Raw genomic sequence first — 26,428 nt, 5'->3', positions numbered from 1 at the left:
TCGTTTAGTGACTGTTCAAATTTACAACAGTTGAAAAAAGTGACATGACCTTTTTTCACAATTATTTTTCCAGACTCCCATGATGATGTGATCAAGCTTCAGGCACTTGGCAACTGGTTCTTATTTATGACTGTTACTGTATCCCAAGGTCATCTGACCCCTTTCTGTGACCTCCTGGAAAGTAAAGTCAATGGAGAAGCCAGATTCACTTAACAACTGGGTTACTAACTTATCAACTGCAGTGATTCACTTAATAACTGAGGCAAGAATGGTTGTAAAACGGGGCAAAATTCATTTAACAAATATTGCACTTAACAGTCACTTAAATCATATATATATGATTTTTACAACCCCTGGTAAGCCCCAATTATGGGAGGAAGCTAACTGCTTCCATCATCTGTCAATCGGCTCGTCACAAGAATCCATCACGACAGAAACCCAATATTTTTACTGTTGCCTTTGTCACCCTGGCTTCGCTGATAACGGATAAGAGCCTGTGGCCTAAAGGCTAAGAAGTCTGCCTAGTATGTAGTATAGCCCAGGTTCAAATCCCAGTAAGGGTATGGCTAGCTGATGAGAGCTAAATAGCTTGAAATAGATTTATTTATCAGCACAAATAAACACACACACACACACACACACACACACACACACACACACAAATTCTTTAAAAGATGATCAAGATAATAAACAACTTGAATATGTAAGTAAATCAAACATAATTATATAAAAGGAAGACAACAGTTTAACAATAGTTTTGATTAAGAGGCTTTATTAATTTGAAGTATAAAATTCATATTTAAAATAATCTCATGTTTAATTTATCATAAGCTTCTCATCAATAAGAAACTGAACAATTCTCACTTTTTATAACATTTATTCATCTTGATCCTTCGTGTTCTCATCAAACGTAATACTATAGTTGGTCATGTCAAGAAAGAGAGAATTATAGGTCAAAGCAGGCTTCCATAATGTTTTCTTAATCAGAAACTGAACATATAGTAAATAGATCTAGACATACCAATCCAATTAATAATGCATAATAGTTTTGTTTCTCGTAAGTACTATAAGTTCTGGAATGTAAATCAGAACATATTAAACTGGAAACAAAAAAATTAATACTATTATTGAGATATATTCTTATAATCAGTAAATACAGGATTACCAGATCAGTGCTGCAAAAATCTCAATAAACAATAGTAACTAATGAGTTTTTCTGTATTTCTTTCCTGCCATCTAATGGTCATCACATTGTAATTTTGTAGTTTTGTATGAAAGATCATAACAGAACCATGATAGATCAAAAAGTTTTTCTAAAATGTTCAGATGTCAATGAAATATAAATAACATTGTTGTTGGCAACTCTTTATTCTGAACAACAGTATATAGATTTCTTCCTACAGAGCTTTATAAGATGCAAAAGTTAGAGGAATATTTAAATAACTTGGAATATAAACACCAACTATTTTCACTTCCTTTCTTAAGCATTGACAGACAAGCTCACGTATTGCATAGTTGCCTCTTTCAATAACTGGGAGTTTCCTTGGGCTGTACAATTCTCTGGGTCTTTAAATGTCAGGTTTCAAGAGTTAAGTTGTGATTACTGTACATGTCTTAGCATAAAAATAGATGAAAAATAGAGGTTTTATGATTGAAGTATAAGCAAAACTAAAATGATGCACCAACATAATGAGTCAGAAGAAAAGTTTGGACAACCAGACCAATCTTTCTTAAATACTTAATTAGAAAGCTACACATTACTGAGCTAGTAATCAATCACACTGTGGTTAATAATAGACGAGCACATAATAAGCCAAGCTAAAGGCAGAAAAGAAGGCTAAACTATGGAAATTCTATAATGTCTTTTCAGAGTGGAGTTCTGGTGTTCAGTCAGTGAAATTGACAATGATAGCCCTAAATGTTGCCCAGAGATTTTGGATTTCTTTCTTTCTGAACAATGTATTTATGAAAGGACATTTTCTAATTATGCTGGGAGCACATATTTATGCTTATAGAATGTGACATGTGTTTTATTCCCTAAATATACACCAAAAATTAAGGCATGGATCTCAATAATAGTTGTTTTTAATCTCTTTTGCAATCAAAACTATTGGAGAATGTTCAGCTATGATATGTTTTCCATGGTTCAGTGCTCTGCAGCTATTAGTTCTTCCATTTGTTGTAATCCCAACCCAAAAACCAGCCTGTGAATGTTGGAGGTTCAAATCCTTGTTTTACAATAACAACTGGAGTCCCTTTATCTCTTCCAGAAGGATCAGTCTCAATGTAGTTTTTGGCTGAAATACATGAAATATATGGGAAATAATATGACAATATATCACTGCAAAATAGTGTTCTATTTTTAGCTAATTTCCAAATCGCTTTATTTAATTTCTACATGATTCTTCCGCTTAAGAGAATCCTAGAGCCCAAGTGGAGTATGGGAAATCTGGTATAGAGCTATTCTAATAAAATCATTCATGTTTAAAAATAAGATTTTTTTTAAAAAAAGTTCATTAGATAAATAATCAGCAACATTAAAACAGAATGCTGAAGGAGTAATTGTTTTCCTTTACACATAAATCTTGAATTGTTTACAATAAATAGGACATTCTGAGGATTAGCCAAACATCTGAAAAGAGAGTCCCATAACTAGATACCATCATTGAGATGGTCCTGCAAACAGAGACAAACATACCAGAAGAACCACAAAGAGCAACTCCCAGCTGATCTTAGAGCACAAGCTGGGTGGTATTAAATGAAATGATTTTTAATATATCTAAACCAAACTGCTGTTATTAGGTATCTTATGTTTTAAGAAAATTATCTATGATAAGCTGGTCCTTTTTATAATTTAAAAATTATCCAATTTTATGAATGTTAAATCACTGAAAGTTCTGACACAATAGTTTAAATTTTAACTTTAATTTTATATTTTCTATGCAAATAACACAATTTTAGTAATGTATTTTAATACTGAATAGAATGATGTGTAATTTAAAGAAGTGATGTGTGTGTGTGTATGTATATGTATGTATGTATATGTGTGTGTGTATATATATATATATGTATATGTATATGTATACGTATATGTATGCACATACGTACGTACGCATTGATATATGACTCACTGAAATAAATTGGGTTCACACTTCATATTGAATGATGATGGATGGATTCATATATGATACTGAGGCACAAACCATGAATTTAAAATTACAGTACTTTGATTTTATTTGCACAATACATTAAACCAAAACTAAGCAAAGTGCACAATACAATCTACTCTTTCTCCTATATTGCATTAACCACTCTTAACAAAGAATAGGGTGTCCATGACTGGGTTGATGATAAGTTACTGTACCACCAAGGTGCTGCAGTGGCTGCAACAATTATTCATTCAACACCACTGTAACTTCAGTCACTGAATGAATAATTGTTAAATGAGAACTACATCTATGGTTAAGTGAAAACTACCTCTATTGTGTACCAGCATGTTCTATAAACATAGTTTAAAGGTCTCAATAGTTAAAAGAAATAGATTCGAACAAATGTCAAGATACTCAGAGCAACAGCCAAAGAAAAAACTTAAAATAATTCATTATAACTACAAAATGTAAGATGCTTTGCTACCATATTTTTGTAGTACATATTAGATAGGCATTTTAAAAAATAGAAATATGGATTTGCAAAATGGTCTAAATTTATCTAATGAACAACTGAAAGAAATATGTAAAAGAAGTGTGATAAAGGATGATTCTGGCTGTACAAACAATTAACCGATGATATAAAGAGAACTTGCAGTTAAAAGCCACCACACTTCAATGGTTTTAAAACACAAGCAACCCATCCTTACCTAAACTTTATCTTTCAATACCTGTTTTCTTATTATTGAAAAGCGGTTTCTATTAAACCTGTGCCGACCATACATTTTGAAGGCATCATCATCTCAGTATAGAATCAGTCTCTTGCAGAAGAAACCGGATTAACTGTGGGTTTTCAGGCTTGTATACAGATGCATATCAACACTGTGTTTAAAACACTGCAACCATTTGCAAAATACCCAGGATATCATATTTGGAATGCAAAACCTGAGCAACCTTTAGATGGCAGCAAGCAGGTAGAAAAAGTTATAGTGCTTTGCTACCATATTTTTGTAGTACATGTTAGATAGGCATTTAAAAAAATAGAAATATGGATTTGCAAAATGGTCTAAATTTATCTAATGAACAACTGAAAAAAAATATAAAAGAAGTGTGATAAAGGATGATTCTGGCTGTACAAACAAATGTGCACCTGCTATTGTCACAAAAAATAATTGGTTTATCTTACTCATCATAACATACTGTCCTCTAGGAATAAGGGATGTACTTGAAAAATGATGTCTTAATGAAAACTTTTCTCCTATTTAATACTCTTCTGAATTATTTGCTTTAAATTGTTACGTTGATAGAGAAGTATAGATGCATATCTGAAGGGAAACACTGAATTAAAATATGAGCATACTGCAAATCAATCAACTATTTAGTTTCTTTTCTTACCAGATTTAACTGATTCAGCACGTTCGGTTTCGTTAGCATCGTTGCCAATCCAGACAAATACCTTGGAATAATAAGGGAGGGAAAACCCATATATCAGATTTTGAACTTTAGTTTGGGAATCATTCTACAGATGAAGTTAGGAAATTTGTGTCCAGTTTAAACCATTATTTTTTCTCATTTACTAAAACACTACAGGTTGCACTTAACTTACTACCAATTGGGACTGGAATTGCCATTGCTAAGTGAGACTGTCTTCAACTGAGTCATGACTGACTTTACATAATCATTAAGTGACTCATCATAGTTGCTAAGTAAATCACAGTCATTAAACAAATTTGATTTTCCCATTTACTTTGCTCATCAGAAGCCCATATAAAGTTTTCAAACGATCACGTGACTCTGGGATGTGGCAACCATCATAAATATTTGCCAGTTGTAAAGCATCCAATTTTTGATCATGTGCCCATGGGGAAACTGATGGTTATAAGTGTGACAGCCAGTTATGTCATTTTTTTCAATGATGACATAATTTTGAATGTTCGCTAAATAAGTAATTATAAGTTAAGGATTACTATACCAGCAAATGCATTTCCATGTTTTATTTTAGTACCAAATTGTACATGTATCTTCTTGCATGAAGCATTGTCTGAGTGTTTATTTTACTATGCAAACATATTCTTCCTCCTTACATTTGAAAACCAGGTATTGTTTCATAGCTCATAGTATAGACATATTCATTCAAGTCTTTCACTTTCCAGGCAATACTCCTCCATTCTAAAAGAGTTCCCTAATTTACTTGATTAATACCCTACCATTTAATAGGATTCTACTGGATAGCTTCCAAAAAGTTAAAAATTATAATAAAACATGAGCATACAAACCTACAATACATAAAGCCATAATAAAACAATTAATATTAAAACAAATTAATATTAAAACACTGAAGATTAAATTCTTGCATAACTCATTTAAAGATGCCAGCCAGCATCTTAAATAAGGATTAGCCATTGACTAAACATAATGGAATTTGTAATATCAAAAAAAATCCCCTCTCCCCAATTTTATTTTAGTATGCAAGTTTGTTTGTTTTTAAAAATCTTCCATCTTGCATTTTTTCCTCAATCTCATTGTCCATTGACATTTACATATACATATATACATACATACATACATACATACATACATACATACATACATACATACATACATACATGGGAAGCAGTATACTCCCTCCCATATTTGGGCATACCAGGTGCTTTGACATAACACTTACCATATTTTTGGGAGTATAAGATGCACCAAGATTTTGAAGAGACAATTTTTTTTAAAAAAGTTTTTGTATTCAGAAAACCTCCCAAAAACGGCCCGTTTCCACCATCAAAAAGACATGAATAGTCTTTAGGGGGCTTGCAGAGTGCTCCTGCGGATGCCCCCCAAATGAGCAAAATGGCCATTTTTTTTTTTTTTGCAAAAACTGGCCCATTTTTCATAAAAGAAAATTGCATGCACAGCCTTTAGGAGGCTTATAGAGTACTCCTGGGGGCTGGGAGGGCAAATTTGAGGAAAAAACCAGCACGTTGTTCACATTTCTGCCTTCCCCAGCCTCCAGGAACTCTCTGAAAGCCTTCTACAGGCTCTGCACGGCCATTTTGCAAATGCTGTATTCAGTGTATCAGATGCACCCAGATTTTCAGCCTCTCTTTTGAGGGGAAAGGTGCGTTTTATACTCTGAAAAATATGGTAATCATTTCCTTGGCTCAGCTGATAAGGGAAGAGAGCCTGTGGCTTAGAGGTTAATATATCTGCCTAATATGTAAAAACAGCCCAGGTTCGAATCCCAGTAAGGGTATGGCTAGCTGATGAGAGCTAAATAGCTTGATTATATCTTAATCTCATTTATTTAAATAATTCACTTTTAAGTAGTTGTGGTTAGGAATGAGCTTAGACTCAAATGGGTATAGGCATGTGAATATTACTTTTCACTCTTTTTTAAAAAAAAAAAACACTGTCATCTAAGTACACAAAATAAGCATTGTAAAAATTGTTTCTAACCTTACCCGTTTTCTCTCCTCCTTTTCTATTTGCTGGATACAGAATTCAAAATTTAATTGCCTATCTTTATTTTAAATGACACATATCTTTGTATCATGTACATATTGTACACTTAGCTCTATACTGTAGCTTCTGTCATACAGAAATCCTCTAGTAAAATAAATTATTTTACCTGATCCCAAGTATCTAACAACATGACATCATCCTCAGCCAAATCTTCCTGAGTGAATTCTCCAGGAACTTCTTCAATCTTTAGGAAATAATATTTTACTGAATCATACATTTCTCTTATTAAAAACACCCATGATAAACTAAAAGATCTCCTTATTAATTAGATAAGTTAACATCACAATCATATATTTTAAGATTGGCAGATTTATAACCAGGAGAAAAAAGGGAAAAGTAGATAAGACTGCAAAAGCTGAAAAAAATAGCAACTATAAGAAGGCGGTCGTAACCAAATGACATTAGCAATTCAGGTCAAGTAAGGGAAGAAAGTTGTCAAAAGCTAAGTATAATACTAAACAAACAATAGTTCATTTACCCTGCATGAAGATAGGAGCTTATAGTGAGTTAAAAGCAGTACACCAAAATGGCTTAGACAACAAGATTTCCATAGAAATCTTAGCCAATACACCAGCATATATAATTTCAGATGCATATGTGAAGAAACCCAACAATATGGCACACCTTTTCTTGGGCAGTCTAAACAGAGGACAATACATTGAACAAAAATATTCCACTGGTATTATAATTACAGGCTACAATGAACATGTTTACTGCAGAACTACCTTCATAAAAGATCTTAATACAGAATAAATAGCAATAAATCTAAAACATTAATTGGGCACCAGTTTACCATACTTTAAAAAAGATTAATTAGCAAATGTTCATGACAAAAACTTTTAATACAGAACAGTATGTTTTTGTAAATGAGAGCAGATGTGTGTGGGAATTTGTGTTGTACCTGTTACTTGACTCATGATTATAGTATTCTCATTTGATTAGCTGCAATATAAACCTACCAAATGCAGAAACTGCTAAGATGTCCTCTTGCCCCATTTATATCATTAAGAGAATATGCTCACTAAATGTTTCAAATCTTATCATCCTACTTTAAACAAAGTTCAAAATTAGTGATTTCAAGAGTGTAGAACTGAAATGTAGGCTTGAAATTTCATTAGAAAATCAGAAATATTAACCCTTTATTTTGATAAATTGTGTATGTACAGTAATGCTATGTAAAGGGTAAACATGTTTTTACTTGTTTAAAATTTTGTTCTGATCATCCTGGCCAAAGGAAAGTATTCTACACTTTAAAATCATCTGCACTTAGCTCGTTAAATTACTTTTCTTTATTTTTATTTTTCTAGATCAGATGACAGAATTCTTAAAGAATGCAATTGTTTTACTATATTTCTAAAGTTCAGTTTTATATAACTCATATTTAGCATGTTGCATACTAAATTCTGAAAGTTTTGAAGCCGTATTACTTTGACCACATTTAAATCAATGAACCATATAGTAGCATAGTGAATGAAGTTTAAACGTCAACAAGAAGAAAACAATTGAAAATTAATGTATAGTGTCCCAATATTACTCCATCAATCTCAAAGCGGCAACATCGGTGGGAAAGGGATCAAAATAGGCAAAATGACAATACAGCATTGCGAATGAAATCCTGGTTTTTTGAACATGTATGCAACACTGATGTACATAGAAAAGGAACAAGGTTGTTTCCACCATCATTCTGTCTGAGGTACCCTCCTCCCTTCCTCAAGTGCCTGATGCTGTTATGACTAAAGTGACCAGATTTGAAAATTGGTAAAGCGGGACACCATTGATGGGGGGGGTAGAGAAATTGAAGGGCTGCCCAACACGTACCCAGCATGCCCAGGTTCTTATTCTTGCCTGGCCTCATCACCCTCTGGCCGCCCAAAGCCTTCCAGCCTGAGCACTAGCCTCGCCGCCTGATGGAGGCTGCCCTGCTGCTGGTGCTGCTGCGCCTCTGCTCCACCGCTGAAGATGCCATCGCCGCAGTGCAGCCAGTGGTGGGCAGAAAGGCTTCGGGCAGATCCTGGGTGGCAATGCCACTGCCATCCCCTCGCCGGCTCTTCCCGCCCGGACGCCCACTGCCCAAAGCCTTCCAGCCCGCCCGGGGCGAGTTGGCTGCGATGCGGGGGTGGCAATGGCATCTTCGTGGCAGAGCAGAGGCGCAGCAGCACCAACAGCAGGGCAGCCTCCATTGGGCAGAGAGGCAAGCTGCATACACGAGGCTGCTCGGCCAGCCCACCTCGCGACTCCTGTTAGTGCTTGGCAGCACTCCCGCTGTGCAGCCTCCAGCCCCATAGGCCACCCTCCCAGCGCACAGCCACTATCATCCTGCAATTCCTTGGCTGTGGCAGTGGCAGCGGCAGCTGCGAGACCTCCTCCTCCTCAGCCACTGCCATCTTGGCTCCCCCTCCCTCCGAGCCCCCTCCCTCCAGCTTCCCTCAGGCCCCGCCCTGCTCTTCCCTCATCCTCGCACAGCGGGTCCTGGCAGCACTGCCGATGCCCTTTCATCCACTCACCCATGAAAATTGTGACTTTTTTAAAACGTCGCGGGATGCAGGACAAATTGTGAAAAATTATGACTGTCCTGCCAAAAGCGGGATGTCTGGTCACCTTAGTTATGACAAGACCTAATATCTGAATCTTTATAAAATATTCCTTTATATTTTATGCTCCTGCAAAAAAAAAATATTTACTTAAAACATATTCAAATAATAGTATTATGCCCAAGAAATAAACAATCATACTAAATTGAAAAAAAAAAACCTGTCTTAAACTTACTATAAACCTGCCAGTTTTATTAGAACAACCATATAGACGAGGCGGATGGTCTTCTGATTCAGATTGCAAATGGGGTGATGATTGGTATTGTTTTTTTCCACCAAGCGCAGTCCAAAATTCCTCTAAAAAGTAACCACACAAAAATTACCATGCAAACATTAAAGACTCACTTCCTGATTACCATGTCATGCCGAGATTTATTTTATTTTATTTTTGCACACTCACGGGGTTCATGACCTTCTTCAATTCTTGAAGTTTGACATTTTAGGATACCAGCTATATACTTAGCACCTTTTTCTTCTTCTTTGCTTGCTCCTTTACCAATCCAGATATACCCAGACTTAGTTGGCAGTTTCAAAACAAAAACATCATTGGAATTTAATGAAATTGCATCAACATCAACCTGAGATAAAGAAAAGACAGATTCATTTTTTTTCTGTTTGCCCCCATTTCTGAACTTTATATTGTAAGCAAAATTTATTTTTTAAGCATCATATGCTTGAGCTAAGGAAGTAAGTCATTGAAATCAAATATTATGTAATTGAGACACAAATTGTAATTTATAATCTTAAGAATAACTAGAAGTTTCCATTACAAACACATAAACACACATGCGCATATTCAGTACACAGGCACTCAAAATAATCATAAAAATAGGAACAGAAAATATATAATAACAAGCAAATCAGAAGTGCAGCCAGTATTTCATATACTTTAAATATATCAATATTCTAGTGAAGGAATCTTTTTTGGCGTGTGGGAGAGAAGATGGGATTTAATTTGTACTTAATCAGACTTGTTCTTAGTTTATTGGATTGCAATTTGGAGACAAGTTGGTTTATGGTATTGTAGCTCTTAAGCAAAGAATTATATTTTCTCAGTTATACATTTACCTCAATTGTTTTATTCAGTTTCTTATTTTGATTATCTGAGGTTTATTTTGCTCCAGTTTTGTACCCATTTGCAATTTTTAATGGATGGATTAGTCTATGGATTTTTAAAAACCTTTTTCCCCAAAAAAGAAATTTTATTTCTTTTGCAGAATTATCTTTTCTAATACAATTTTATGCATTATTTCTATTGGCTGAAATATCCCAAAATATATATGGAAATTTGCTCATTGAATGCAAATTAGCTTAAGCTGCAAACTGGCTAGATTTCATTAGAATAATTTATAACAGGAGAAGCATAAATACAAAAAGCATAATGTTCAAGTCTGAGATAGATCTGTAAGAAAATTATTGGACTAACTAGCTTTTATAACTAATTATATTTAGTTATAACGAGAACAAAATTCTGAATGGGACTTTGTTACCTCTACAATCCGGGTGATGGATCCAAAGTTTCTGCGAATTTGGAACAAGCGTGTTGCAGCAGGGGGCATTTGGCCTGTAGCCTTGGAGGTCCCATCCTTATAAATAATGAGTGGCTTATCTTTGAACAAACTCAACAAGTGTGGAGGTTCCTTGCCTTGGCTCACTCTAATCTGCAAAGTATTTTAATATAAAATACAGGATATTTTACAAGTCTTATATGAGAAAGTCTACTGCCCAGTTCTAGCCTCAACAATAGAACTCCATTGTATCTTGGCAGGAATCGTTTATTGAATAATGTAAGCTTTAAAACAAGATATAAAAATGTAAGCTTTATAATAAGATTATAACAAGCATGCAGTACTATAACTTTAAAGCATATAACTTTAAGTCTGTTCTCTCTCACACCATAGCAACAGTATGACATGCTTGCAGCAATTTAAAAATTCCCTTAAGTAAAATGGAGTGAGTGTATCTCTGTGTGATTCAGGAAGATTTCCATGTAAATTCAGAAGAAAACAGGGGTGTTTACCACACATAGGAAAACCCTATATCTATTTCAAGGAACCTCTTTAACACCTCCTCAACACTGTCTGTTCTTCAAACATTCCAAAAATAATCTAAATTACATTGTGCTAAATTGCTTTGCCAAAAACCTGAGGCATATTTTGGACCATTAGCAATATATATGAAGAGCAATGTACATTTTCAATCCATATTATTAAAAATGTAGAAAACAGATGTGGCTAAAAAATTAGCACAATAACAAAGAACTTTGGAAAACTGATTTCTAGGTTTTACTAAAAATATTTTTCCTGAAACTATCTTTATCTAGCAGGAGCATTTAATAAAGAATTCTTTCCAACTCTATTACTCTGAACTGTTAATACTTTCTATGGTCATATATATCAATCCCATCAAGCCAAAAGAAAGTCCAGAATAGTTAGGATCTCCTGTCAGGGGCAGGGGGCTGGACGAGACTTCTAAGGTCCCCTCCAACCCAATTATTTCATATTCTATTCTATTCTATTCTATTCTATTCTATTCTTATCTATCTATCTATTCTTAAAAATATTTGCACTATTCTTCCCCCCCCCCTTCAGAACTGTTTTTATGCCCAAAAAATGAATACTCTAGTATCTAGAATAGATAAACAAAAAGGCAAGAAGCAGTCTTTCTCAATTACAGGACTCTGTTCCTGGATGGATGTTTTCCAAAATATTACTCCTCTTTCAGGCCATTTGTTTACAGTATTTTTATATATTTGTTTGAATTCTTTAAAGTAACTTGATTGGGTTATAGTGCAGTTTCAAAAGGACAATGTGAAGTTGTCTAATTGTACCTTAAAGTGAATCAGTTGTGAGTGGAAGAAAAGAATGATAGGTAGAGACAACAGGAGAAAAATCTGCATTACAGGTTAGGGAAGGAGTGATTCTTTGTAGACACCATATTTTTATAGGCACTGAAGACTATCAAAGCTTCCCTCAACAATCCACATTGGGTGCCAGTTTCCTGTAAGTGTTGCAAACTTTCAAGCAACATAGCCCCTTGGCCATACACAATAAGTATTATGGATTACTAGGAACTTGATAAATATATTAATTCCTGGTTTCTCACCAGTATTCCAAAAGTAAGAGTTGTTCAAGTGGATGGCATATCTCCTCAAAGAGCTTGCCCTGAACTTGGTGGTAGGAGAGGACTTGACGGAATTGAAAAGTGAGCACATATGAGGTAGAATGTTTCCCTACTTGCTACAAATGGCATTTCATCTTGCATAGTAATCTTAGTCTCTATCAATCTTTTGAACACAGTCTTGAGATTTGAGATTTCTACAATTTTATTCACACTTCTAGTGTGAAGTTTGCTTCTATTTTGTTGGTCCTTATATGGTTTAGAATTACTATAGACTCATCCTCCCAACTTGCATTTTGCAAGACAAAAACATTCTTATCCATCATAGTTTTGGTCCAAACTGACTGTAGACACATTTATAATTACTTGATAATTATAATTATTAATATTGTGTTTTTCTGGTTTTTAATTGTTATTATCTGGCCTTATTTTAACTGGTTACATTGTTGTACGTAATCCAGAGTCTGACCATGGAGACACTTAATAAATAGTGAGGAGGGTAGCCATGATCTTATGGACATTCCTAGAAAAAGAGCATAATACTATTTAGAATTTAACATTTGGAGAGCTTTATATTTGTTGTAAAAATAGGCAGCAGTGCCATCTGGTGGCGGATAACCTAACTGCAGTCTAGATTATCTAGTAAGGATTTTGAAAAATCTGTTTCTTTTCAAAATCTAATTAGAACATAAAATATAGCACTGGAGGTCTTCTAGTCCAATCCGCTGCTTGAGCCAGAGACTCTGTACCATTTCAGACAAGTGTCTGTCCAGTCAATTCTTAAAACCCTTCAGAAATGGGGCATCAACAACTTCCACTGGTTAATTGTTCTCACTATTACGAAATTTTTCTTTGGTTCTATGTTGCTTCTTTCCTTGATTAGTTTCTATCCATTGCTTTTTGTCTTGCCTTCTGGTGCTTTGGAAAATAGATTGACTCGCTCATCTTTCTGGTGGGTCCTCAAATATTGGAATACTGCTATTATGTCTCCCCTAGTTCTTCTTTTCACTAGACCAGATATGCCCAATTCCTACAAATGTTCTTATAAGTTTTAGCCTCCAGACCCATAATTATATCTGTAAGTGTAACAAAAAGTAAGGAGATGTTTTTGTTCTCTGTAAAGAACAAGCAGCATTAAAAATAGCTAAAAATATCCATAAAGACCAAAAATGAATTAATGTTCTTACTAAAACTGAGAAAAAAAATATGAATATATTTGGTATGCAATTTAAAAGTGGTTTAAATTACATACCAAACACTGTTGCTTTATTTGTTATTTCTCTCATGTTTCCTCAAGTTTGCACCATCAAGATTTTTATATTTCTCAATAGAGTTCTAACCTGGACAGCGTGTCCATCAAGTGCTCGATCAAGTTGGACAGTTAAGAATGCTGAATGAGTAAGCTCATCTTGAGTTGCATGAGCTCCTTGCCTGTGGATGGAAGAAGTACAATTAAATCTCATTTTAAATCAATCTCCCCAAGATTACACAAAGCATAACTTTTTTTTTGAGTCAAGAAGCATAAAATAGTGAGGTTAGAACACATTTGGGGAAAAAATGAAACCACAGAAATACAAAACATATATGTAATCTTATTCCAAAAGCTACTTAAAATGATCAACAATTTAGAAGATTAGGATTAAGGCAGACACTAATACGTTTAAAGTAACAAGGAATTCTGTTCTATAGTAATAGAAGGGACACAAAGGAATCCTACGTTTGTCATAAAATGGGCATTAGTTTCTTACCTGGTATGCCCCTTCTCTGGGCAGGTGGAGACAGCAGCTATGCATGGGTTAACTCTGTCAGTATCCAATAGTACTGAGTCTACCAAACATGATGTCATAGCCTCTGAGGTGTGTCCTCCCACTTTTTAGACTCAGTCGATTTTGGACTGGCTGTGCTAACTGCTCTCTCTTCCAGACTTTTTAGAACTCATTGCATTACAAATGTATTATACTTCAGAGTTTGAGTGATACAGGACCAAAAGTCAAAGGACTGAGGTTATATATCTTTTATCTAAAACAAAGTTGGTTTTTATGGTAAATGGAGCTATTTTGGTAGTAAAACTAAAGAATTTTCTCTCACTCTGGTTTTCAGCTGCTTGCCTTTCTTGCATAAACCAAGCTGGAATTTAAGCCAATTTAAGAAATACCTTTTCAAATTCAACCTTTTCTTCCACTTTGGCCACAGTGATAGCCAGATCTTTTATCTAGGCCATGAGTAATACAGCCACAATTGTTACATTTCCTGGTTCTTTTCCACTTTCACCCATATAAGAAAAGCAAAGGTCAATTCCTTTCCCTTTTGTGAGCATGGTGGGGTAAAAACAGTTTTGCATTATTCCTCTCAAAGAATAGAAACTGGAGTGAACTCTTGTCAATTTACCTCAGTTAAAACAAAAGCAAAGGAATAGACAGCAGTCCCCCAAAACAAAAGGTCAATCTTTCCTGGTAGGCAAGTGTGGGGGAACCTCTACCTTTACCTTACCTAGTCCAATACAAAATGGCTGCCTAAAACAAAAGTAGAGACTGGGTAGTGCGTCATATCAATCAATCAGAATGAAGATATTTATTTTAAAATATGGAATAAGGTGTCAGGAACCACTTTTGAGGCAGCTCAGAAAACTCAGGTGAAAGTCCCTTTCTGAACAAGCTGAGAACTGGCAGAGGGTGATGCCATCCATTCTAGCTACCCCAAAATAATAGGTCCATCCTTGTCCTAAGACAAGCTGAAGCACAGAACTATGCTTAGTATGAGTCTCTATGCCTGAAGTTTCAGACAGACTATTCAAATCATATTAACACAATAATAGCACATTAACTAAACATACCATGTGTAGATAATCTTGCCCTTAGGGTAGGTGTACAATACGATGTAGCAGTCACCACCATAAAACTGCCCATAGCTACCAGGTTCTATAGGGATTCTGCCATTACTCTCAACTCGCCAAATCTAAGAAAAATAAGGTATGAAAGGCAAACTACTGTACATAGCTTTTGCAGATCCTCAAACAGAATTTTTGATACACTATCATTTCCAGACGGATAATCTGTCTGAAATCTTTTATAGCATAAATAAATCCTGGGGCATATTAAGGAATAAGTTTACTTTTTTTCCTATTTAGAAACATTCAAGACACACTTATAATTTAATATTAAGTGTCAAAATAATAACTTTTACTTAATTCAGATTTGATACCTCAGACATCTGTGACTTGGAGAAAAGGAAAACATTAGTATCCTGCAACCCTTAAATGGTCTTTTATTTGTGATTTAAACAGAGATCTCTTGTCTTTAGGAACACTATTGAAGAAATCATGCATGTTGTGTTTTGTTAAAAAATCACACAGTATAATAATTCTCATCTTCCTGTGCAATATAAATTAGAAGGGAAGAAATTATAACAGATTTTTTTAAAAAATCTGCAAGGGATTCTGCAACTGAGGAAACAAACAACGAAACTTCAAAGTTTTGTTTTAATCCACAGAATATAAGTACATCTCACTTCCCTTAATTAATTATAGATACAGGAAGCAATCATCACTGGGAATAATGCATGCAGGAATGAGGGGTGGGGGCGTTTTTTTGTCTCTTCCTTACTTGTAGTTCAAATAAAAATCACTCTCTCCCTGATATTTTTCCCTAAGGAGGGCGGGATTTCCCTTTAATACCAAGAAAGGCTTTTCTGAAGCCTGGGTAGGGATGCAGAAGTGAAAGAACAATCAATTACCCTTCCCCTGACCTGAGGACCAGATGTAAAGTTTGCTGCAGCTGTTAATAGTTAAAGTATTGTGCAAAGATATGTCCATGTATCTCGCAGTAAAGTTTTATATTTATGAGCCAAAATACCTCAATTACAAGTGCACTGTGATAATAAAAATATTACAAAAATACTATCATAAAGCAAAACAATTAAGTATCGGAAGTGGGCAGCAATATAAGGTCAATATGCATAAATACCTCCACTTTCCCAGAGCCATCATCTATCATGTTGTGCTGGGCTGCCATCTGGGGAGATTCATGTAACTTGCTAGCATCAAATTCAACTGATGCAATTTTTGCCACTCTCTCCATGACATGCACTTTTCCAAAGCCATTGCTTTGATCTTTGTCTTTCCAGTCTTTAAAGAACTGTTTGAAGATGGGTGTCTCACCTCCTTCTGGAAGAATCTGAATCTATATGTCAAATCACAGAAAATATATATAAATATATATATAATTGAAATACATATAATTACCAGTACTATTTTTCTCCTATATCAGTGATGGTTAACCCCTTTCGGCACCAAGTGCCGAAACTGGACCATGCGTGCCCTGGAGCACCAGTTCTTGGGAAAGAGCAGCTGGCTGGTGCACATATGCGCAGAATCCAGCTGCACTTCTGGGTTCCATTGCGCGCATGCGGCCCAGACATCTGGTCCTCACATGAAGCGCACCAGAGCCCAGAAGAGAGTGTGCCATAACCTGGAAGAGCAGCTGCCAACAGTGTGCATACCTACAGAAAAGGCTCTGCATGTCACCTCTGGCACACATGCCATAGGTTCACCATCACCATCCTATATTGTAGGAAAAATGTATCAAACAGTACTTGATCCAATCTCTAACTATGCCCCAGATCATAGTGAATATTTAAAGATTGGATCATATTCCATAATATTCTGGAATACAAACAAGACTGCATACTTATAATTATTACTTGTGAATTCATCTCACAAGCAATTCATTGATAGTGAAACCATAGTTTTTATGTAAATAGTATTTTGCAAGCTCAGTCATGCCTTTTTTTGGAAAATCAATCTGTATGATTTCACTAAATCCAATTTTATTTGTTTCATTCTTATCTCAGCATCTACTGTCTAAACTAGCATTTCCTATTTGGGCTTAATGGCGTTAATCCATAGGACCTGTTCCAGGGCAATACAAATATTTCTTCTTCTTTTTTTTTTTAATGTGCCATTCCTAATTCATTACCATGGTCTGGTAGTGTCTAATTTTCCATTAGTATTTTTCAATTGATAAAAAATGTCCATTAGTGCTTTAATTTTCAATTTTTCTAATCTCATTTTAATTGTTGCTTTTTAATAGTCATGTCTAAATACAATTTCTGCAAATAGTTCTTCTTTCTGAAACATTCCCCCTGTAATGGGGGAAATTTTCTACCCAGTCCATCAAAAAATGATCTTGCATGAAACCAGCCCCTGGTGCCAAAAAGGTTGGGGATCATTGTCTAAAACAATCATTAAATCATTTTTTCCTCTAAAGCTTGCATGCAATTTATCAATTTCAGGCAAACTTCATTTTTTGATATATTTTTTTACGACTTCTGAACCATTTTTCTCTTTAAACGTTTAGGCAATTTTCTCTAATCCATCTTCAGTAATGTCCTTTTGTTATTTTAAATAGGATGATCTCATAGTTCTGTCCCGAAAAGTAACATTAATTTGTTTTTAAATATTTATGGTTATGTTAACAATGTTTTACATTCATTTATATTTATTTTAATTTTGCTTAGGTTTACAAACACTAGTCCACTCTGATGGTACAGGTAGTCTTTGAGTTATGATTGTAATGGAACCTCCCCATTCCATTTATAACCCAAGGATTCATGGAAATGATATCTCGTATGTTGAAAGGGATCATTCCTTCCTTTTTCTCATGCATTTGCTAATCGAATTAGAGACTCGTTAAGTGCACATGAGGTATTTCAGGATACGTAAGGCCATGGGGGGCCTATAATGAAACATCTGCCTAAGACCACCCAAGGCCATCCCGACCCACTAAAATACCTCAAGGGCCCTACAATTGCTTCCCTCCAAACTGCCATGCCAGATCACTTACCTTGTGAAGATCTAGCAAGCAGTCTCCTCTCTAGCCTGTCAGATGTGTGTGCCCCTTTACAATTTGGTTCGGACCTCCGTAAGCCTCATCTGGCAGATTGCTGGCCAAAAGAGAGCTTCTGAGGGTTGACTCTTCCCCTCTGAAGAGCCTCCACGGACCTCCTCTAGCCTGTTGCAGGCCGAAATGGAGTTTCTGAGAGCTGGATCCACCCCTTGGAAGCTCCATTTTGGCCTGCAGTGGGTTAGGCAAGACCTCTGGAGGCCCAAACGGAGTGTTGGAGGGTCAGATTTACTCCTCAGAAGTTCCATTTCAGTCAGCAACATTCAGGACAAATGTTGTAGAGCCACTGCAGTTGTTCGTAAAGCTGAAAAACAGCCATGGTGCTACAACAGAGGTGGGTTTCTGCTGGTTTGGTCCAGATCATGTGAACTGGTAGTGGTAGAGGCAGAAGGCATCATTCACATGAAGAAACGAATAGTAAAGAAAATGTAAATCACCACTGTGCTGCAAGAGTCATAGTTTTGGGACTTGTTTGCAAACGCTAAGGAGCACTTATAGCATAACTTTGGACATTTGCTAAGGGAACGCTTGTAAGCTGAGAATTATCTGTACTTGGAATCAATATTCTTTTAGAATTTATTTTGATTGGCTCTAAATTTTAAATTTTGTTTGAATTGGCTTTTATGACCATTATATTACAGTATGGTTTTTTTTTTTCCTGATAAATAACATCGTCTCTGTTTTAGTTCTTCTTGATAATAAGCTGTAGTTTTGGTTCTGATAATGCCATGCTTTTTTAAGCCATTCATTCATTTTATTTTGGTTGCTGATGTGCAAAACAGATCTTTAAAAGCCAAAATCATCTTTCATTTACCAAAAACCACTGAAATTTTAGAATCAGTTTCCACTGTTTATTTTTTTGTTTTCATAGTTTTAGATGTTGCAAATTATTCAGATCTTCGTTTACATCTTTCAGTTTCAATTCTAAGAGAATTTTCCACAGGTTTTTTTAAATTGTTTTTATTCCTTGCTTTCACATCTCAATCTTTGATAACAATGCAAGCAGTACAATACATTAACTGATTTGTTTCACAAGTATTAATGCTGAAATGGTTTTCAGGTTAATGTTCTGAAATATCTCAAATAAGAGATATTTTTGTTTGCTCTTTGTTTGCTTTAAGAAGGTAGTCTCAGTCTTGCTATCAATTCTTACTAGTTTTAAACCACTTTTCCAGCCAATTCTTTTTGCCTTTCAGTTAATTTTGGTTGCTGGAGCCTGCAAATTGCTGCCTTTTCTTTCTTAAGTAGTTCATTTTCTTGCAAATCTTGAGTCTCTTTTTCTATTTCTTGGTGACAGACAGGAAAGCTTTATCATGCATTTGCAACTACTCAGATTTTTCCAAACCCTGTCCTCCCTCAGTCTATTGTTATTCTTTTCCAGGTAAGTGATCCTTACTTCTTTCTTTCTGCTTGAAATCTCTGTTGCATTTAAGTATATGGAATAATCAACATGAATGTTTATGCTCATGCAAAATAAATAGTAGGTGGATCTTTTTTGAGGTATTCATCTAGGTGCTGCTAACAAATGTTAATAATGCCTGCTTGACAAACTGCCTTTGTTTAGCAATGCCAGTATCATATTGTATGACTTTTCTATTTTATAAGACTTTGCTGCTTTTTAGATCACATATATGTAATAGATTTTGTTACAGTTTTTGATCTGATTTTATGGTGCTTTTTGTTTACTTTAGGAATTTATGTGGGTGTTTTTTTAATTTTGACAATCTTAATTTTTATAATAAATTGAAAAATTTAAGCCTGGACATGAAATAGTAAATAATTTTTCCATCTGAACATTTTAATATACAGGAAATATCTTTTCCACCTCAGTTGTACCCATAGTAATTGGATCATGATAGCCTTACACCTGTAGTTAATATGACTTTAGAAATCTTATGTAAACAGCAGGTGTTTCTTAAATAAGCATACCTGTGTGTTGAGAGGATAATTCATTTGTTGAACAAATTCCTCAGCTGATTTCATGGCAGCTCTCCTCTCATCTGGATTAGCATTTTTACCTTATTAATATAAAGTGACAGTTCATATTATAACCATTAAGTAATTCAATGAAAAGAACATGTCAGAAACTTCAGAACTGTTACTGACAGTTTTTATTTATTTATTACTGAATCTAAGCTCAATGTGATTTTTGGGGGGGAGGGGCAGCATAACTTCAACGTCATAACAAGAAAAGATTCCAGCAAAAAAGGTGGCAATTTATATTATTCACTGATTTAGAGAACAAAGCTTTCGATAAGTGGTAGTTATGAATTATAATCCAAAACTTAATTTAATCTGGCCAGGTTTACAGTGTTCTTTATTGGGTACAGGAAAGAGATCTATCATAGTAGATTTTTATAGCAGCTTTTTCACACTTGGCAATCTTAAAATGTAGACTTTTAACTCCCAAATCCCACCACCATCATGTTTAACAGTATTCTCAACATGATGAATGTTTTACAGTATCAATACATTCCAAGACACAAAGAACAGCAAAAACAACACACATACACACAAACATCTAAGAGAATCTATGCTAAATACATATTTAATGACTTCACAACACTTCCATTTACATGTCCAAAACAGTTTTACTTTTATCGAAGAGCCAGTTATAGATAATGATATACCAGGAAAGACCTTTCATCTCTTCAGATACAAAGACTTCAGAATTTGTATCAATCAATGTATGTCCACATGCAAAAACAAAGGTTTCCTTGGAGGACTATGATAGTGGAAACCCCAAAAGCAAATTCTTTCTGGCGGATAAAAATCTTAGGAAATTTCTCCTTTTCCTTTTGGTCATTTTTTTTAAAAAAATATTTTTACTCTGTAGTTACAGTAATAAAGCAAGAAGCCAGAGTGATATGTTGAATCCAGATATTCAGAGGCCTTCAAACTTCACTGACAAACTTTTCTAAGAGTATAACAGTCTGGCTAGGAAAATTGTCTCATGTCAAATTTTCTCTTCTGAGGCCAGCGTCTTTCATTTTAAACTTTTATTAGCATTTAAAAAGAAAGTAAAGAGACTTCCATTTACCTTTCCATACAAATATCTGTCTAGCCGCACCATAATCCAATATAAAACATTCTTCAGACAAAAGCATTGCTCTTGAGAAGGGATTTTCTTCTGCAACAAGTGTAATCTTCATAGAGCCACTGGCATCGGAGACCTGAATATGCAGGACATTCACATTAAGATCAAATCACATTTCAAGTAATTTCACATGGTTACTACTTCTAAAGTTCATGTATGTGTTTAAGGATATACAGGGGGTGCCATTTCATTCAACTGCCAGTTGTATGCTCCTGATGCAACAAAAGACAAAATACTAGAATCTGGTTTCTATTGTTTTATTAGTTTTACTGGCTTTGCTTCAGGGTATTGTAATAGCAATAGCAGATTTATATACTGCTTCACAGTGCTTTCCAGCCTCTCTAAGCAGTTTACAGAATCAGCACATTGCCCCCCAAAATCTGTGTCATTTTACCAACCTCGAAAGAGTGGTAGACTGAATCAACCTTGAGCTGGTGGGATTTGAACTGCCAAACTGCTGGCAAATAGCAGTCAGCAGAAATAGCCTACAGTACTGCACTCTAACCATTGTGCCACCATGGCCCCTAGACCTTAGATTAAAACTATAAAAATTAAGTAAATTGTAATTATTTAAATTAAGTAATCTTAAATAATGTAAATTGAAACTTTAAAAATGAATTATTACAGAGGGAGCTCTGCAAAGAAAAGAGGCTGAAGGTTTACTAATAACATTCTTTATTGAATTATCTCCTAATAACCCCAATTTCTTTTCTTGGAGCAGAAGGAAAGGAAAACAATTGCTGCCTTCATCTCATTAGACATAACAAATTGGTGCTATAAAAAAATGAAAATGCAAGAAGCCAAAAATTAAAGCCTTTCCTACATACACTTTAATTTCCTAGTCATGCTAAAAACAGGAAGCATTAAAACCAGCAGGGACTGCAAATTAGAAGCTTTTCTGTTACTCTGTAAAGATCCTTTATCTGAATACGGTCTATTTAATAGCAAATATATCACATGCTTTGGAAAGACTAACCAGCTGAACAGGATCAAATATAGCACTATATTAAATATATGTAAATCCTTTCCAGTTACTCAAGGTGGTGCTTTTACAGTGACAAATATCTTTCTATAAATAGGTGTCAGCTTTCCTTTACCTTAGGCATAAAAAGGTGGTGAATCAGTGTTTCATTCCATTCTATTTCCCAAAGAACCAGGTGTGCTCTCATGCTTCATCTCCCATTGTTTCCAGAAGAGGGAGCTGAACTATTATACTTTATAATTTAGGTAATTTCTTTTCTCATTTATAATGCATTCGAATTCAAAAATGAAGATAACTATTTTATAGCATTAAAATCAAGTAACTGAAGTTCTTTAGAGAAACTGTCACTCTGAAATTGTATGAGCAATGTAAATCAGTAAGGTGGCAGGCCGAACCAAAAGGTAGGCCTCAAGCCTGAACCAAACTAAGGCTTCATGATATTAAGCTTGGACTTCTCAAAATACACACTGCTTAGCTTACTCTTAGGATATAGCGCGGTTAGACATGAGTTATAGTATCAGCAGAAGGCTGATGTCTGCATCCAAAATATGCTGAGGCAAGGAATCTATTTTAGCCCATCCGCCTGCTTATTGGTTAATTTGTGTATTAGACATATATTATTAATTCCTCAAAAGACCAGATGTGCTGTCCGTTGGCTGACCCATGTATTATGACATTCTATAGACTCTATATCTCTGTAACCCAAGGACAACTCTTGAGAAGTGTTTCCAAAACTAACAGATGGTTGATGGCAAGATGGGGAGGATGCGTCATCACCACTATATAAGGAAGTCCCTGAATCTCCAAGGTGGCGCAGTGGTTAAATGCAGCACTGCAGGCTACTGCTAGATCAGCAGTTCAGCGGTTCAAATCTCACCAGCTCAGGGTTGACTCAGCCTTCCATCCTTCCGAGGTGGGTAAAATGAGGACCCAGATTGTTGGGGGCAATATGCTGACTCTCTGTAAACCGCTTAGAGAGGGCTGAAAGCCCTATGAAGCGGTATATAAGTCTACTGCTATTACTATTGCTATCTCACTTGGGGTTCAGGTCATTTACTCTTTGCTTTGAACCTGCACAAATAAACTTTTCCTTCTCTAAAGTGCTGGCTTGTGTCCCGTTATTTTCTACAACAAGAAATTCTATTGTTTAAGTCACAGGCCAGAAAAACAGGATTAGTAGCTTATAATTTCAATTTAAGGTATTATTTGTAAAGTGGTTCTTATTGTTAATCACTGAGAATAACTAGGTAATCAAGAATAGCTGATACCTTTTTCTTGATCATCTTTTCTTAAGGAAAGCAGTGGACTGTCAATTTCTCTTCTCTCACACAATAACTATTTATAATTGCTTCTGCATACATTTGTAATTACTTAGGCATATAATTACAGGCAAATATTAGCATGACGTTTTTCCTGGAATGGAGAACTCTAAAATGTCAAAAGTCCTTTTTTGTTATTCAGTTGATAGTGAAAATCTTGAAACTGGGTAAAAAATCAACATGCATAATAGTCCATTCACTTTTCTCCTTGTTTCCAAGGTTTCAGTTGAATGATCTCAAGGGGAGCCACATTTGCATTTACTTAAATGTAAATATACACCCTCCATAAAATGTTTGCTTTAATAGGGTGTCAGATAATACAGAAAATAAATATAGTACTCTTAAGGGGAAAGCTATTAGAACATAGGTTCAAAGTGTCAGGTTGAGGGCAGCAGGCAACAGCCATGGATGAACACAACATGGTCTCTTACAATGTCATAATCCAAATACCAGCATTAGCTTTTGAATCCCGATACAAATTTAAATATGTAAATTACAATATGTGATTATATTAATCCTCATGATGATATTAAATGAGTAATCCATATTTAATAGCTACAACTGAGCCCAATAATAAGTCATGCAGTCATTTGACAGATCACCATGTGACCTGACTCAATTTTTACAACCATTTTTATTATAGTCATAAAGCAAGTTAAAAAAAGGTTACAAATTGGGATCACTTGACTAGGACGCAGCAGTCAGTCATGTATGCAACCTAGTTACTCAGCACCTGAAATGCAATCACATGATTATGGAGTTTGCGTGTGGTAGTTCCATCTAAGAATTGTGCAAATCTAATCTCTCTGCAATTTTATGAATGAGGTGTGTATGGTGTGATTGTTGATGTGTGTACCCACTTTTTAAATTCCTATTATCATTGTAACTGTTTTTTAATTGATTCACCTGGGGACTGTATGGGTGAGTGGCAGTGTATGTTTGAGTGGACTGGGAATACAGCCAGGTGCCTCCTCCACTGAGTGCTATTGCAGAAGTGGTAGGGGGCCCTGGTCTACCTCCCGTCCTAGAATGATTGACATAAATGGCCTGCTGGGGAGAGCGGAGGCTGCGGGAAGGGAATTGGGGTCTATGGGTGCGGAGGTGGGCCGGAGCATTATGGTCATGACGGGGAGGGGCAGGTATGGAGAGGACTTTAGGGCTAGCCATTATCGGGGAAGGAGGGTTCGCTACGTCACAGCGATCCCTCCTTCCAGCCCTACTAGTTCCACTCCAGGACCAGATGGTGAGAGTTGTCAGGGCTCTGGTCTCGGGCTGTTGTTGCTAAATGCCAGGTCTGTGGTTCACAAAGCTCCCCTCGTCCAGGACCTAATATTAGATGAGGGGGCAGACCTGGCATGTATTACTGAAACCTGGCTGGGCCCAGAGGGAGGAGTCCCCCTCACTGAAATGTGCCCAGAAGGGTTTCAGGTGCTTCATCAGCCGCGACCCCAGTAAAGGGGTGGGGGAGTGGCTATCATCATCCGAGGATCATTAGTTCCTCGTAGGATCCCTGCTCCGGAGCTTGTTAGGTGTGAGTCCTTGTTGGTGAAGTTGGACCTTGAGGGTCAAGTGGGCTTGTTGCTAACATACCTTCCTCCCAACAGTGTTGCAACAGCCGTCCCCTCGCTCGAGTCAGTAGCCGAGCTGGTGGTAGAGTTCCCCAGGCTTATGGTGCTGGGGGATTTCAACCTGCCTTCGCTTGGTGGACACTCTGATGGGGCGCAGGAGTTCATAGCTTCCATGACAGCCATGGACTTGACCCAAGTAATCCAGGGTCCGACTCACTCAGCGGGGCACACACTTGACCTCGTATTCCTCTCGGAGCAGTGGAGACGTGATCTAGATTTGAGGGGCATTAAGATCTTGCCCTTGTCATAGTCTGATCAGTTCCTACTGAGGCTTGACTTTCAGAGACCAATCCCCCACTGTAGGGAGGAGGATCCGATTAGGTGGTTCTGCCCCAGGCGCCTGCTAAACCCTATGGGATTTCAGATGGCGCTTGGAGAAATACCTGACACTCTTGTCCACAATCCGGTGGAGTCCTTAGTCGCTGCTTGGAATACAGCGGCAGCGAGAGCCCTAAACCGGATTGCGCCTTTACGGCCTCTCCGAGGTAGTGGATCCAGGAGAGCTCCTTGGTTCACCAAGGAACTCCGGGAGATGAAGCGGCAAAAGAGACACCTAGAGCGCCGCTGGAGGGCCAGTAACTCAGAGTCAGACCGAGCACTGATGAGAGCCTTTATCAGGACCTATCTCATGGCAATACGGGCGGCAAAATGTGCGCATTTTGCCACTCTTATTGCATCCGCAGAATCGCGCCAGCCACCTTGTTTAGATTAGACCACTCCCTCTTGAAAGGGAGGGATGTGGACGACTCTTTACAGGGTAGAGCTGAGGAATTTGTTCAGTTTCTAACGGATAAAATTGCTCGGATTCGGACAGATCTGGACTCCAATTGCACGGTACCAGCCGAGGTACCGGGGGAAGGTCTTGAGTGAATTTTATGGAGCGAGTTTCAACTTGTCGCTCCTGAGGAAGTGGACAAGGCCATGGGAGCGGTGAGTACCTCCACTTGTATACTGGACCCGTGTCCCTCCTGGCTGGTCTTGACCAGCAGGGAGGTGACATGTGGCTGGACTGAGATGATAGTTAACACATGTCTCTGGGACGGGTCCTTCCCGCACCTCCTAAAGGATGCGGTGGTGAGACCCCTCCTGAAGAAACCATCTCTGGACCCAGTCATTTTGAGCAACTATCGTC

At 36.5% G+C, this 26,428-nt stretch overlaps 1 protein-coding gene across 1 annotated transcript in view; it reads right to left on the bottom strand.

Moving 5' to 3' along the window:
* Nucleotides 1-755: 755 nt before the first annotated feature.
* Nucleotides 756-26,428, bottom strand: part of SCIN (scinderin) — a 51,208-nt gene continuing 25,535 nt past the window's right edge. Inside the window, exons 6-16 of the mRNA XM_014058543.2 lie at nt 21,311-21,443; nt 20,200-20,288; nt 16,333-16,548; nt 15,204-15,325; nt 13,711-13,801; nt 10,741-10,911; nt 9,651-9,828; nt 9,426-9,547; nt 6,766-6,843; nt 4,542-4,602; nt 756-2,297 (exon numbers count right to left, since the gene is read on the bottom strand). Of these exons, the coding sequence (XP_013914018.2) occupies nt 2,164-2,297; nt 4,542-4,602; nt 6,766-6,843; nt 9,426-9,547; nt 9,651-9,828; nt 10,741-10,911; nt 13,711-13,801; nt 15,204-15,325; nt 16,333-16,548; nt 20,200-20,288; nt 21,311-21,443 (1,395 nt within the window). The 3' untranslated portion in view covers nt 756-2,163. The remainder of the gene's footprint in view (nt 2,298-4,541; nt 4,603-6,765; nt 6,844-9,425; nt 9,548-9,650; nt 9,829-10,740; nt 10,912-13,710; nt 13,802-15,203; nt 15,326-16,332; nt 16,549-20,199; nt 20,289-21,310; nt 21,444-26,428) is intronic.

Source organism: Thamnophis sirtalis, unplaced genomic scaffold (assembly GCF_051295495.1).
Source record: "Thamnophis sirtalis isolate CommonGarterSnake01/CBP01778 unplaced genomic scaffold, rThaSir2_p1.2 scaffold_4, whole genome shotgun sequence".
Lineage (NCBI taxonomy): Eukaryota > Metazoa > Chordata > Lepidosauria > Squamata > Natricidae > Thamnophis > Thamnophis sirtalis.
Note: the sequence above shows the minus strand (reverse complement) of the source record. Positions and strands in the feature narration are given on the sequence as shown.